The 16513-nt window shown below is 40.5% G+C and overlaps 1 protein-coding gene across 2 annotated transcripts in view; it reads right to left on the reverse strand.

Annotated features, from left to right (window-relative positions):
- Window positions 1-7769: 7769 nt before the first annotated feature.
- The window catches only part of DNAJC13 (DnaJ heat shock protein family (Hsp40) member C13), a 121883-nt gene continuing 113139 nt past the window's right edge, over window positions 7770-16513 (reverse strand). For both annotated transcript variants that reach the window (XM_032869696.1, XM_032869697.1), the window contains 2 exons: window positions 14591-14690; window positions 7770-8640 (listed from right to left, as the gene is read on the reverse strand). In XM_032869696.1, coding sequence (XP_032725587.1) covers window positions 8534-8640; window positions 14591-14690 — 207 coding nt within the window. In that variant the 3' untranslated portion in view covers window positions 7770-8533. The remainder of the gene's footprint in view (window positions 8641-14590; window positions 14691-16513) is intronic.

Raw genomic sequence — 16513 nt, forward strand, 5'->3', positions numbered from 1 at the left:
TTCAATCTGAGGCCCTGCTTTTTCATCGGTTGTTTCAGGCATTTACCCAGAAGTGGAACTGCTGGATCATATGGTAATTCTATTTTATATTTTCTTAAATTGAAGTATAGTTGATACACAATGTTACATTGGTTTCAGGTGTACGGCATTAGTGACTCAACAAGTCTATACTTTGGACTATGCTCACAAGGGTTCAACGGTATTACAATACCATTGACTATAGTCCCTATGCTGTACCCTTCATCCCCAGGATGTATTTATCCCAGAAGCTGAAGTCTGTATCTCCCACACTCCTTTGCCTATTTTGCACATACCCCATGTCCTTTCCCTCTGACAAGTACTAGTTTGTACTCTGTATTTATGAGTCTGTTTCTGCTTTTTTATTCATTTAAGGTTCCACATATAAGCAAAAATTATATGGTATGTCTATGTCTTATTTCACTTAGCATAACACCTCTAGATCCATCCACACTGCCACAAATAGCAAGTTCTTGTTCTCTATCATGGCTGAGTAACATTCCATTAGATATAAACCACATCTTCTTTATCGGTTCTTCTATCAGTGGTCACTTCGGTTGCTTCCAGATCTTGGATATTGCAAATAATGCTGCAATGATAATAGGGGTGCAAGTATCTTTTCCAATTAGTTTTAGTATCCTTTGGATAGATGCCCAGTAGTGGAATTGCTGGATCATGTGGTGGTTCTGTTTTTAGTTTTTTGAAAATTCTCTGCACTGTTTTCCACAGTGACTGTACCAACTTGCATTCCTACCAGCAGTGCATGAGGGTTCCCTTTTCTCCACATCCTCACCAACACTTGCTGTATCTCATCTTTTTTGATTACAGTCCTTCTGACAGGTGTGAGGTTGTATCTCACTGTGGTTTTGATTTGCATTTCCTTAATGATGAGTAATTATTTTTACTTCTTTTTTTTGAGGAACTGCCACATTGTTTTTCCACTGTAGCTGTACCATCGTGTTTTCCCACTAACAGTGCACAAGGGTTCCAAGTTCTCCACATCCTCATTGATGTTCGTTTTCTGTTTTTTGATAGTAGTCATCCTGCTGGGTGTGAGGCGGCATCTCACTATAGTTTGATCTGTATTTCCCTAGCAATTAGTGATTCAGCATCTTTTCATGTGCATATTGGCCATCTGTATGCCTTATTTGGAGAAATGTCTATTTAAGTCCTTTGTACTTTTTTTTTTTTTTTTAAGATTCCATTCATCCACTCGACAGAGATCACAAGCAGGCAGAGAGGCAGGCAGAAAGAGAGAGGGAAGCAGGCTCCCCGCTGAGCAGAGAGCCCGACGCGGGGCTTGATCCCAGGACCCCGAGACCATGACCTGAGCCGAAGGCAGAGGCTTTGACCCACTGAGCCACCCAGGCGCCCCAAGTCCTTTGTGCATTTTTAAATTGAGTTGTTGTTTATAGTGTCGTTATTCACAGTAGCTAAAATATGGAAACCTAAATGTCCATTAACAGAGGGATAGATAAAGAAAATGTGGGATTAAAAAAAAAAAAAGAAAATGTGGGATATTACATACAATGGACTATTATTCTTAAAAAGGAAATTCTGACATATGCAACATGAATGAATTTAAAGATATTATGCTAAAGTGAAATAAGCCATGCACTAAAAGATAAAAACTGTACGATGCCACTTGAGATACTTCAAACAGTCAAACACAGAGACAGAAAGTAGAATGGTGGTTGCCAAGGGCTGGGGAAAGGGAGAATGGAGAGTTAGCAATGAGTTAATGAGTACAGAGTTACATAAGTACATTAACTCAGTTCATGAGTACAGAGTTCCAGTTTTAGAAGGTAAAAAAGAGTTCTGGAGATAGAGGTGCTAATGATAGCACATTATGAATGTACTTAGGTGTTACACCTAACTGTATACTTAAAGTGGTTAAGATGATAAATGTTATGTGTACTTTACCACATTAAAGGGAGGAAAAAAAAAAGGACTTAGGAATCAGGCTGAAGAAGCTTCCAATAACAAAGACAAGACACTTCCAATTTCAATAAAGATACAGACATACGTTGGAGATCCTGTGGATACTTTCAATCCCAGAGCACTGAAATGAAGTGAATATCACAATGAGTCAAATGAATTTTTTTGTTTCTCAGTGCATATACAAAATGTTTACATTATACTGTAGTTTATTAACTGCAATAACATTATGTCTAAAAAAATGTACACACCTTAAGTAAGAAATAACCTAATTGCAGGGTGCCTGGGTGGCAGGGAAGGTGGTCACAGGTGGTGAAACTCAAAACTTAACTTGAGTTAATCAAATCCAGCTCTTGATTTCAGCTCAGGTCACGATCTCAGGGTTGAGAGACCGAGCCCCACGTTGGGCTCCAGGGAGTCTGCTTAGGATTCTCTCTCCCCCTCTTCCTTTGCCCCTCCCCCACACTGCTCCCGCTCTAAAAAAATAAACAAAGAACACCTTATCGCTGAGAAGTGCTAAGCATGGGGTTCCTGCTTTGATGTTGACGGCTGACTTATCAGGGTGGTGTCACTGAAGTCTAGGGTTACTGGTAACTCTTTAAAATAAGACAACAATGAACTCTGCCACACTGGTTGACTTCTACCTCCACAAATGATTTCTCTGTAGCTTGTGATGCTGTTTGATAGCATTTTACCTACAGTAGAACTTCTTTCAAAATTGGAGTCAGTGCTCTCAAACCCTGCTGCTGCTTTATCAACTCAGTTTATATGATATTCTCAGTCCTTTGTTGTCATTCAGACAATTCATAGCATCTGCACCAGAAGATTCCATCTCAAGAAACCACTTCCCTTCTCACCCATGAGAAGTGACTCCTCATCTGATAGTTTTATCATGAGACTGCAGCAGCTCCGACCCATCTTCAGGGTCCACTTCTAGTTCTGCTATTTCCACTACATCAGCAGTTACTTCCCCCACTAAGATCTTGATCTCCTCCAAGTCATCCGTGTGTGCTGGAATTAACTTCTTCCAAACACCTGTTAATGTTGATATTCTGACCTCTTCCCATGAATCCCAAATGTTCTTAATGGTATCTAGAATGGGGAATCCTTTCCTGAAGGTTTTCAGTCACTTTGCCCAGATCCCTCAGAGAAATCACTAGCTATGACACCTAGAGCTTTACAAAGTGTATTTCCTAAATAAGACCTGAAAGTCAAAATTACTTCACGACCCATGGCTGCAAAATGGATGTTGTGTCAGCAGGCACGAAACATTAATCTTGTTATCTCTATCAGAGCTCTTGGATGACCAGGTGCACTGTCAATGAGCCGCAATATTTTGAAAGAAATCTTTTTTTCGGAGCAGGAGGTCTCAACAGTGGGCTTAAAATATTCAGTAAACCAGGTTACAGAGGTGCTGTCATCTGGGCTTTCTTATTCCATTTACAGAGCACAAACACAGTAGATTTAACTTAATTCTTAAGGATCATTCAAACGGTAAATAAGCATTGGCTTCAACTTTAAGTCACCAGCTGCAGTAGCCCCTAACAACCTGTCTTTCAAAGCTTGGAAGCCAGGCACGGACTCCTTCTCTGTAACTATCAAAGTCCTAGATGGCATTTTCTTTCAACAGATGGCTGTTTTCATCTGCAATGAAAATCTGTTGCTTAGCGCAGCCGCCTTCACTAGTTATCTTAGCTGGATCTTCTGGATCTCTTGCTGCAGCTTCTATACCAGCACTGGGGGCCTCTCCTTGCACTTTGATGTTATGGAGACGGCTGCTTCCCTTAAATCTCATGAACCCACCTCTGCTGGCTTCAGACTTTTCCTTCTGCAGCTTCCTCATAGAATTGAAGAGTCAGGATCTTGTTCTGGATTAGGCTTTGGCTTAAGGGAATATTGTGGCTGGTTTAATCTTCTGTTGAGACCACTCATACTTGGCCATGTCAGCAATAAGGCTGTTTCACTCTTAACATTCATGTGTTCACTGGGGCAGCACTTTTAATTTCCTTCAAGAACTTTCCTTTGCATTCACAATTTGGCTGTGTGGTACAAGAGGCCTAACTTTCCACCTAGCTCAGATTTGTCATGCCTTCCTCTGTCAGCTTTATCATTTCTAGCTTTTAAATCAAAGTCAGAAATGTGCAACTCTTCCTTTTACTTAAACACTTTGTGGTCATTGTGGGTTACTAATTGGCCTAAACTCAATATTGTTGTGTGTCGGGGAACAGGAAGCCTGAGGACAGACTGGGAAAGAGCCAGTCAGCGGAGCAGCCAGAACACACACATTTATTAAGTTCACAGTCTTAAACAGGCATGGTTTGTAACTCCCCCAGATAATTCCAATAGCAACATCAAAGATCAGTGATCATAGATACCAAGAAATACAGTAATAGTAAAAAAGCTCAAAATATTGCAATAATTACCATAATGTAACACAGAGACATGAAATGAACAAATGCTTTTGGAAAAAATGGTGCCATGAGTTGCTTGACACAAGGTTGCCAAAACCTTCCATTTGTAAAAAAAAAAAAAAAAAAAAAGAAAAAAAAAAAGGAAAAAAAAAGGCAGTATCGTGAAGCACAATAAAGCGAAGTACAACAAAATAAGGTGCGCCTATAACTGCAAAGGAGTGAAACAAAGCAAATGTTTAAATCTATGATACCCCAAAATACAACAGTAATGGTAAGAAAGCATATTGGTCACCTTCAGAACAAGATGGGGAGTAAATCAGTTATCTTGAAAGTTGATAAGGAAATGAATGAAGACTTCATCCTGCCTCTCCCATAGAAATGTACCACTGGATAACAAACAGCAGATAAAAGAAAGCATTTCCTTTTCTCTTTCTTTTATTGAGGTAAAATTGGTATATTGACATTTTGTTAGTCTCAGTTATACAATAATTCAGTGTTTGTAGAAACTAGTGATCACCACAGTAACTCTAGTTACTACCCATCACTATACAGTTGACACCCTTCACCCATTTTCCCTACTCCCAAACTCCTTCTCCCCTACTAACCACTAATCCATTCTCCATGTTTATGAATTTTATGTTAGTCCGTTTGCTTTTGAGATTCCACATGTAAGTGAAATATTGTATTTGTCTCTCTGACTTATCTCACTTAGGGTAATACCCTCAAGGTCCGTCAATGTTGTCACAAATGGCAAGATCTCATTCTTTTTTATGGCTGAATGATATATATGTATTCATTCCACATCTTCTTTATCCATTCATCCACTGATGGACATTTCAGTTGTCCTCATATCTTGGTTACTGTAAAGAACACTGCCAAGAACACAAGCGGTGCATGTACCTTTTTCAATTAGTGTTTTTGGTTCATCAGATACCCAGATGGAGAATAGCTGGGTAATATGGTAGTTCTACTTTTAACATTTTGAGGAACCTCCATATTGTTTTCCAGTGACGGCACCAGTTTGCAGTCCCAACAGTGCACGAGGGTTCCCTTTCCTCTGCATCCTCTCCAACATTTGTTATTTCTTGCCTTTTCAATACTAGCCATTTTAACAGGTATGAGGTTGTATCTCATGGTTTTGATTTGCATTTCCCTGATCATTAGTGATGTCAAACATTTTTTCATGTGCCACCTGGCCTTCTATATGTCTTCTTTGGAAATGTCTATATAGATCCTCTGTCCTTTTTTTCAATCAGATTTTTTGCTATTGAGTTCTTTGCATATTTTGGATATTAATCCCCTACTGGATATAATTTACAAGTATTTTCCACCATTTAGTAGGTTACTTTTTCTTATTACTGATGATTTCCTTTGTTGTGCAGAAACTCTAGTATGACGTAGTCCTACTTGTTTACATTTTCGTTCTTTTTTCTTTTTTTGCAGGAAGCATTTCTTATTCAAGTATTCCAGTTATTAAGTGAAAGGGCCTTAGAATAGCAGCATTTGGTAACTCCTGATATATGAATGGATCCAGTCACAATGAGCTTCCATTATTGTCAATATCACATGACCTACAGACATACTGTGCTTCTAAACAGAAGAATCCAACACCCCTCTAGTCTTGCCAAAGGGACAGAACCTGAATCTGATGAAGATTCTGGATATAAAGGACAGAGGATTAAGTTGAACTGCACCATAAGTGTGTGATCAGTAACTTCCAAAGTCTGGGAAAAACAAAAAAAATGGCCTTAGGGCCTTCAACAAAATTTTTGGGGAAAAGGGGATAGAGGGGGAGCCACAAGATTAAAAAAGACTCAAAAAGATACTTAAAGAAGAAAAAGTGCAAGACCAAACTCTAGCGTTTAGGATGTACACACGGGTGATGAACTACAAAGGGAAACAAAGGAGTGTCGGACCAGTGGTCACTTTTGGAAGGAGGGGCTGTGATTTGATAGGTGCACATGAAGTGGCCTCTGGAGAGGCTAGCAAAGTTCTTCACCTAGATGGTAGTTTTAAGGGTGATTTGCCTTATATAATGATGCATTAAACTAATTTGTTCAGTGAGATTTTCTGTATCTGTTTTGGTTTACAATATAAAATGTTTAAAAACAAAACAAAACAAAAAAACCCTTAGTTTTCCTAGTTATGTACACCTGCTGGAGATGGCTGCTGTGGCAGGATCATGGCTTAGAACACAGACTTTGGTATCAGGTCTAAGTAGCTTTGATTTCTTACCCTGTTACTTACTGTGTGACTTTTGCTACGTTGCTTTGCCTCTCAGAGCCCATGTTCTTCACCTGGAAGATGAAAATTTTATCAGTATCAAGCCCATAGGCTTGCTCTGAGGATTAAATGAGGCTATGTATGTGTAAGTTTATATGATGTTTGGCTTTCAGGCAATGTTCAGTGAAGATGAGCTATGACTGGTATCCAAATATCAGTGATCGTAGATTAAATAGCCTTTTAAATATCACCAATACAGGGGCACCTGGGTGGCTCAGTGGGTTAAAGCCTCTGCCTTCAGCTCAGGTCACAGTCCCAGGGTCCTGGGATCGAGCCCCGCATCGGGCTTTCGGCTCCGCGGGGAGCCTGCTTTCCCCCCACCCCCCGCCTGCCTCTCTGCCTACTTGTGATCTCGGTCAAATAAATAAATAAAATCTTAAAAAAAAAAAAATCATCAATGCAATATTTATGTTCTCATAGTATGTAAAGGAAATATATTGATTTGCACTCTCCTAAAACACCTACTCCTAAATTAGCTGTTATAATCTCTTTTAATGAACATATTTTTATGACAAGTACTATCTGGAGACTAAAATCAGTTATCTATTAAAATACTTACACGGGCATATTATTCCATAATCTTTGAGAGATTATGCAAAATTCTGAATTAGTGATTCCATTCCATTCTAGCTCTGTTTACACATCAACTGTGGAATAAACTTGGTTCTTGCTTTCAAAGTCAATGTGGAGGTTTGGGTATCTCCTCATTCTTTAAGAAGTGTTTATATTCTTTACATGTTCCTATTTTCTTGCAGCTTGTGACCATACTAGGAGACCTACATGTTGAGATCTGTGTTATCTGAAGTATGTTCTCACTCTCAATTTCTCACCTCTTAAAAATACTGGAATGTGTGGACAGGCGATGTGTCTCACACGTCAGAGTATTAATAGGCTCGCCTACTAATGATTCCTTAATAGAAACCAAAGGAAATGCTACGTTTCTGGAAATTTAGATGCAGCTGAAATATTAACCAAGGATGTTAGGAATAATCAGATGATCAGATGTGTCAATGTACTTGTTTGTAGGAGGAGCAGTGAATGTGAGGCAAATCTACTGCTAAATCTGTCTCAGGAACAGGTAAGAGGTATTCCATGGGAAAAATTAAATTAGAACAAATATATCATTAACAAAGCAGTCAATTCCCTTTATTTTTAAAATTTTATGTACACATATGAATGATCTGTATAATGTACATTCAATATAGAAAGCTTTATATATTTGATAATGTATAGAACATTTCACAATTACACTAATCTCTTACATAACATCTTGACATCCGTGTTTAAATTTTTAAATTTTTTTGCACAAGCTCCTTTTTCATTCAATTTGGTAAAGCCAGTTTATACATACCGACATGTACTGTGAGCTCTCAGAAGGTTAATGATTGAGGAGAGGATACCAGTGAACAGGCGCAAGGACAAAACCCAATAGTGTTTGACGGTGGAGGACAGCCACGTGGACTCGATGCAGGAGAGGAAAAGACCCTTTCCCGGGGGTGAGAGACCTAGTCCAATTTCCATAGATTGCAGTTCAACCCCACAGTCACACTAATTCAAAAAAACATTATAAAAACTAGGAAGAAAGTTTTGTCGTTTTGATTCACAGTCTTGTAAACAGATATAAAGGAACAGAATGTGCTTACATACATCAAGAAAAAAAATTCTTGTGTACCCACTTAGGTTGATCCACAGAGTGCTTTCTTACAGCGTGATACAATTAGAATCACTGACTTTTTTTCCTAAATAAAAATATTTTTATAGAAAAAGGAGTAACACTGTCATGAAACCAGGAGAAAGGCAGTAAGAGTTTGCTTCAACGTATCAGCTGGAGGAATGTGGACTGGGCACTGGCCTTTCAGCATTTATTGTCTCTCACAAATGTGTCAAGTCTGATAGCCAAGGTCGCCTGCCTCGTGGTCTACGGGAGGCGGCAGGTTAGACATGACTGACGAGGATGTCCCTGCAGTAAGATAGCCAGCAACTCCAGGTCCTGCAAGAGAGAAAGGAAAACACACACCTTCTAGAGGGCAGAGCCACGGGAAAACAGTGACCTCTACAAAAACGTAAGAAGCTAGTCAAGCATCTTATCATACCTTAACAAACAGCTACACAATGCCATTTTCAAGGTACGGCTTTAGTAGATGACAAAGTTAAAAATCATTTCAAAACTGATGCTGGACCGTCACACTGGTGTGGAAACATGGGAAACTGCCCCTTCTCAATTCTGGTAATTTAATGTTTCCAAAAAAATCCTGGGCACTAAAGGATAGCTATGTCAAATGGGGAGGGTGAGGAAGGGAACAAGTAGAGGAAAGAAACTGTACTCAGTCGGCCCAACCAAAAGTCATCCTTGATGAAATGCCCAAGAAAAACACTTTATCAACATTAAAGGTAACCAACTTTCATTTGGTGCAAAGAAGTGCTATCGTAACAAGTAACACCAAATGAACAAGGGCAGCTACACCGACGTCTCTAAAAAAGGAAGGCTCTGGACATCTGTCATAGGTCAAAACAAGAATGCCATGGGAAAAGAGCAGTATTTTCACTTTTTAGGTCTTCCTTGATTCTAACCATCTCTAGTGCATGGAAATGCTACGTATGCCAGCATTTATCAAGAGATGTCCTGTGAGCATTCTCTATAATGGCTTTAGCCCTCCAGTTTATCTTAAACATCGCAGACAATTACATCCCCGGAGCAGTGCACAAACCATACAGAGTACTTGTGAGAGACATTGTAGCATAATACTGCAAACTGAACAATACTTTTAGCTGAAACTGGAGGAAATAAGGCAAACGGCTAAGGAACATCAAAGGGTTAGAACTAGAAAGGCAGTGGAAGCGGCATGCATTTAGCAAAATGGTTCTCTACCTGCTTCAGAGAGCTACACAGAAGTTAGCAAGCTGCCTGGCAGAGAGGATCTAAAGCCCGCTCCTGAGGTGAAGGGGGCTGCTGCCAGTTAGAAGGGAAGGAGAGACACCTGAGGGGAGAAAAGAAATATAAGCAGCAAGGGAAGTTATAAGGAAGTGCAAACAGCAGAGCAGTTTGATGGAGGCTAAGGCATAACAGGCACTAATGCAGGACAAAAGGGGCACAGTTCAGATTCATCTCGTTCACCTCACACCTTACAAGCACTTGTATCGAGGACGTGAAACGGCTCGCGTCACTGAGCAGACACTGCGTCTAGTATGTAATTACACAGCCAGAGACAATTCAACCTGTGTGAGCTGTCACATGCCAATCAGAGGGCCGAGGCACTGGGAACCCTCATCTAATAAAATGTAGAAAAGGGACTTTCCCTTTCGAAGGCACCGCAAGGTCTGCATCTATCAACTCCTGTGTTCCGCTCATCAGGGAGCCAGGCCTTCCCCAGGCTGCCCAGGAGAAGACCTCCGGGGCACCCTACCCCTTCCAACAGGACAGTACGGAGCCACCGCCCCCACTGTTACCATCACTTGCCACCCACTTATCACTCTTTGAACCGTAGGCAGCAGCAAGATGACCAGAAAACTATTAAGCAGGTCTCACCAAAGATAGAAGCCTGAAGAATAAAGCCCCAACACCCTGGACTGGTAAAGTGCCCAGATACTTCCAATTATGGACTCAACTTGGTTTGCATCAAATGAGTAGATTATGGGACCAAATCACAAATGCTATGTAGAAAATAGAGTAAGGCTACTATTCTCAAACTGGGTGCTGAGACACCCCAGGACAAATTCACAGGGATGCTGCTAGGTATTTTACATTGGAGAGAAACACAGCAAAATTTTTAGACACCAAACAACCACTTTCCAGTTGTTTGGATCTAATACTTAAACTTAACTGTTAGGTTATTTCTTTTGGCCTAAGGGTAGAAGATATTAAGGGGACTGTGAACTGAGAAAGTCTGGGAACCTCTGGGCTAAAATTAAATTGTGAAATGCTGGGCCTGGAAGGATTATCCACAAGAGACCAAATTCTAGCCCCACCACTTGCTGCTTTAGGAAAGATAAACCAATTCCTGGACATTTCTGTAAATAAAGTCTGAAATGCTCTTTCCCTCATATCTCTGACCTCTCCTTTAGAGCATGTCTGGTTTCCAGGGGCTAGAAGGTACAGTAAAGTCATGAGGACAGGACAGAGCAGTTGTATTCTCCAGAGAAAGTCAGAAGGACAGAGTAGGGGCTGCCAGAAATAGGGGTGTGCGGCAACTCTGCGCCAAGCTGCCGGACTTAAGAACGAGAAAAGATGCACAATTAAAGAATCCCACAAAATGGAACTGGCTGCAATGGAGTCGTGGAAAGAGCATGGGCTTTGATAAAAATGAGCACAGGATTCCTAGCAGGGAAATAAAAAGAAGGAAGCTCTGCCTTAGCAGTGATCTACGATAAACTGACGGCCTTGGGGAATCTTTGCTAACATTGCTCACATTGTGTAGTCTTGGGACAGGTGTAAAAAGAAAAACACAAGGTAAAAAAAAAAACCCAACTCTGTAAAGAATCGACAGACTGGTTTGAGGAAGGACCCAAGAACTGCACCCTCTCTCCCTTTAATAACCTTAGGAAGCCAAGTTAACTATTCTACATGCCTCTAATTAAACATAATGTAAACATATACGGAGGGCTGTGTGTGTGTGTGTGTGTGTGTGTGTGTGTGTGTATAAAGCTCTTCCTCTCCAATACCAATTAAATAAAAATATATGTGTGTACATGTTTGTGTGTATACAAAGCTCTTATCTTTGTTTCCAACTCCTAACAAGCATGTTTACCTTGGTCTGTTTCTCTCCCTTTCCCTGTTGTTCCTTCCTTCTCTATCCTGATTTTTTAAGTGAGGTAATCTGAGGATTTTCACTGCTAAAAATGATTTTTATAGGCTGTGAGCTTGTCAGTACCCAGCTCTTCTAGAACCTAATAAATAGCTAAGTAACAGGGCCCACAAGCAACCACAGCTTTCCTGCTCCTGGATAAAACCGCACTGAGATACTTTTAGATGAAGTGTTTATCAGAAAACAAAACAATTATGCCAGGTTGGAGAGCCTCTGGAACCAGCAGTCTCATCTCAATTCATCAACGATGAGTAGTCCTGTCAGGAAGCCTTATTTATAACCCCAGTCCTAAGCCTGTGACTGAATGGCATCTACTCAGCAGCCAGGGTGAAGAAAGTCATTAAGGAATATTTTTATTCTTATCCTACTCTGAAATAGTAATTAATTTTCTTTTCTCTTTTCCCATCTCCTACACGAAGTCCACTTACTTGTCAAACTCCCCAGAGGCACTTCAGAAAAAGGGCCAGTGAAGTGTGTTCTCACAGCACCTTACTTCATTTGCACGCTGATGAGAGAGGGGCTTGGGCACAATGAGAACCATCTCAGGGAGACTTGAGGGTGGCGTGGGGTAAATCCTAATCAAAGTTACCACTCAACACACCACTGTATACACTGCCTAGAGTTATACATCGATTTTACCATTATACAAAGAACTTGCCCCTTTTAGCAAACACATGACACACAACATGAAGCACCCATGGAAAAGCTCAAACACAAGAAGGAAACATTTGGCAGTCTAAACAATGAGCAGACAGCAATTCAACCCCTAGGGCTCTCTTTAAACAGTCCTTTGAATAAAACACTAGAACTAATGGGAAAAATTTTTCAAACTTCTCGCCAATAGAACACCCCAGATGGATGATGCGCTAAGAACTGGACAATCTGAGGGCCCACACAGCTCAGGGCTAGTCCGCACTGTCCCATGCACACGTGTCTATAGGCTTCAGGAGGGCCTTCAGAATGGCCACAGTAACAGTAGTCCATTTTCAAGTTGGGATTTATACCATTGCCCCCTTAGTCGACTGACTTTCTATAGAACCTGCTGCCCCTTGAGCAGGCCCTAAGGAGGCTGTAAAGAAATCTGTGACCATTTTTCTTCTTCCCCAACTCTCTTCCATCCCCTATAGCTCATCATAGCTCTTTTCACACCTTACTCAAAAGCTACCCCAGGGATCCAAATAGAAGGAAAGGCACAGAGAGGAACCTTTTTGATCCCTGTACTTTCTTCTCTAGTTTTAGCATATTTGGATGGAGTGAGGATCAACAGATTTCTAAATGAAATCTAGATCCCTGAAGATAAATCCCTATCTCTTCTGTATTCTAACCATAGACCTTTAGGCCCACATCCTGTTAGTAAGTCAAGGACCACCTCAAGTCTTTTACTCTATTAAGTCAAGTCAATGAACACTAAGCACAATGGAGAGCACAACAAATTAGAAGAGTTCTCCCTGCAGGGAAGCTTATAATCTACATCTTACTATTCTTCAGGGCCAAACTTTCAATAAGTACTTATCTTCAGCTGGAGGAAAAACAAGGCAGATTTTCCAGTCACAGCATCCTTAGATACAAAGTAATGAACGTAACACCACAGAAAGGTGGCTTTTGGGAAAAAAAAGTCTAAACAGATAAAGTTTTTAGTTCCCGTTTAGAGAACATACTCTTACTCAGAAACTACAACTTTACTTCAAATCTGAGAGAGAGACAAGAGATAAACAAAGACCATTTTCTAGGTATTTCTCCTCACAGAAATCACCGGACAGGGCATGGAAAAGTTAGATGGAAGACCTATGACACTACTCTTCATTCATGTGCACCTGGCACTGGCAATCAAAGCACCATGTGTTTATAAATGTTAGGGCGCTGCCTCTACGTTTTAGTAGATTCATATGAAAGTGGTCATAGCGAAGAAAAAAGCAATAGTGTCACAACTGAGATTGAAATTAAAACCAAGCAAAATGTTTTCTAAAGCTGTCGTTTTTTAATACTCAAGATTTAGTCTTTACGATGTAGAGACTTCTATACTAGTGATCTAGATTACTAAAACGATTACACAGGCATGCAAACCACTGGGTACTGTTTCTTTTCTCTCAGTCTACCCACATCATCTCTGGTTAGAGGAGGACGCAGAACTGATTTTTTTTTTTTTAAATATACGTATTATACACAAGCAGATGGCAAAACCCACCTATTTTTCTTAAGGTTAATTTCAAACTAAAAACTCTTATACCAGAGACCACATTTCATCTTCAGATATAGCAATAAAATGGTATGACTTTCTTTTTAAACAGAAATCAGTATGAAAACAAATATTCCAAAATTGTTGAGCAATTAGCATGTCAAATGGACAAATGCCCTGAACTTCAAAAATATACATTCTTTTGATCCCTACATAGTAAAATGTCCCTTCCTTTATGGTACCCACATTATTTCTCCCCTTGAGAGGACAAACTGTAAATATTTTGTAAAACTACAGATCACTGGGGACGCCTGGGTGGCTCAGTTGGTTAAGCAGCTGCCTTCGGCTCAGGTCATGATCCCGGTGTCCTGGGATCAAGTCCCGCATCGGGCTCCTTGCTCAGCGGGGAGCCTGCTTCTCCCTCTGCTTCTGCCCACCTCTCTGCCTACTTGTGCTCTTTCTCTCTCTCTCTAGCAAATAAATAAAATCTTTAAAAAAAAAAAAAAACAACAAAAAAAAAACTACAGATCACTGGAAACTTAGAAGAAAAGTATTTCACATGTGAATGTACACATCTGGAGCTTCAAACTGCTACTCTACCAGAAATAGAACGATGCTATCAGGTTTCTGATACTGATCCTTCTGAGTAGATAGTTCTCTTTTTACACGTCTGAGACAAACATTTTAATATCATGCTCCAACTATAACCTATGACACCATGAATTAACTGGGTCACAACTGAGCAAGGTCCACGTTTCTGTGAGCACACGTTCAACACAACAGCAGTTGGTGTCTGTCCAGGGCTAACCCCAGAGGTCTACCGCATGCCCACAGCACCCGGGACAAGTGGCTAGCAGCCTAGGAAGAAACTCCAAGCACTACATTCAGTCTAGTCAGGACAAAAGGAAGACTCAAGTGGCTTTTGCCCTATGTCTCAGAGTAACCAATTAGGTGCGGTTTACCTGTGAGGTATCCTGCTGTTTGTGACTCAGAAATAAACAAATCATGTTTCTGATCTTTGAAGGCACTCCAGACTGAAGAACGAGACAAGATTTCATTCACCTAGGGAAGTAAAGCAAACTCTTTGAGCATAAATGAATTAATAAGGAACGGGTCCAACTAGAGCTGGACACTGTTATTTGAACCTATAATTTACTGGCTTGTTTGTAATTTGTGCAGGAAGATTTTCTCATGATAGTAACAACTGGCTGAGCATGTGGCATGAGCCCATGAAGTATTCCCAAGGAAGGGGTCTGGGGAGAAGATGCTACAAACTCAAGCTAAAACTTAAAGCAGCCTTTCAAATTATGGGTTGTGACCTGTTAGATGTTTATGAAATTGATTAAGAGGGTTGTGATCAGCATGCCTGAGGTTAACAGGTTAATATAGAAAGCTCCAGAGCATCACATGTAAAATGGGTAACTACTGATCTGTGATGTATATACATACCAGAGCACAAAATATGTGTGTAGAGTGTAATGGACAAAGATGAAGGACATATTTCTGTGTGATACAGATTTATTAAAAGAAGTTTAGGAAATCCCAACTCAGAGACTGTCTTTCATATATCAACACTGAGATCAAATATTTATTGGGCACCTCCTTATGTGGAGGCACAACGGACACAAAGATGAGAAAGCGTCTGTCTCTAAAGCGCTTACAGATTAGTCCTAGTGTGGGACACAGAGAGCGCCAGGTAATTTGGTGGCAGGCACTACAGTAGAGACACACACAGGGCCATGCGGGTCCAAGAGACTCCCTGCCCCAAACTTGGAGGCACCCCTGGAAGTAATCACTTGTGAAGGTGGCGGAAGAGGTGCTATTTTGAAAACTATCACACCTGCCTCCTCCTCTTCAGACTGGAAGATGCGTGTCAGGGTTACTTGGCTAATTTCATCAACAGAAATCTGGAGGCAGGTTGAGGGTAAGACAACCGCCTGCACATGGTACACACCCACAGAAACCCTCCCCCCAATACTTCTAAGCACATAGTTGATGACCACAGCAAGATATGTGGCCTCTGTTCTTTAAGATTATTTAAAAACATTCAAATGGTGATACTGATAGAATGGACAATGGCATAACAAATGTTTCTTTAGTGAGACTCTACACAAACACAGTGGAATCACTAAAAGACAATTTAAACCTCTGAAAGAACACTAGTAGGGAGTAACAGTCCTTGGGCCGCCTGGGTAGCTCAGTGGATTAAGTGTCTACCTTCAGCTCAGGTCATGATCCCAGGGTCCTGGGATCGAGTCCCACATCAGGCTCCTTGCTTATTGGGGAGTCTGCTTTCCCCCTGCTTGTGCTCTCTCTGATAAATAAATAAAATCTTAAAACAAACAAACGAACAACAAAAACAAATGTCTATCACCAGAAGAATGGATAAACGAGTTGTGGCACATACATCTAGGACTATTTCAGCCATAAAAAGGAATGAAGCAGCCATACAAGGTATTAACATGATGAACCTTGAAAATGCGCTAAATGACATACCAGACACAAAGGTCATATATTGTATGGTTCCATTTTACATGAAATATCCAGAATAGATAAATTCACAGAAAACAAAGTGGTTCTTGCCAGAGGCTAAGGGGAGGGAGAAATGGGGAGGAACTGCTCAACGGATATGGAGGTTCCCTTTGGGGTGATAAAATGTTTTGGAACTAGATAAGGTGGCAGTGGCACAACACTGTTAATATGGTGAAACACAAATAAAATGGTTAATCTCGTGTTGTGTAAATTTCACCCGAATTAAAAAAAACAACAGAGAGAGCTTTACTAGATAATGCTGATGGTAACACTGAATGAGAACTCCTCAGAAGCAACAATACAAATAAAGCCAAAGAGGAAAATTAAATTACTGGGCCAGGTGGAAGTCAGCA

The sequence above is a fragment of the Lontra canadensis genome, unplaced genomic scaffold (assembly GCF_010015895.1).
Source record: "Lontra canadensis isolate GAN:19392208 unplaced genomic scaffold, GSC_riverotter_1.0 scaffold38, whole genome shotgun sequence".
Taxonomy (NCBI): Eukaryota; Metazoa; Chordata; class Mammalia; order Carnivora; family Mustelidae; genus Lontra; species Lontra canadensis.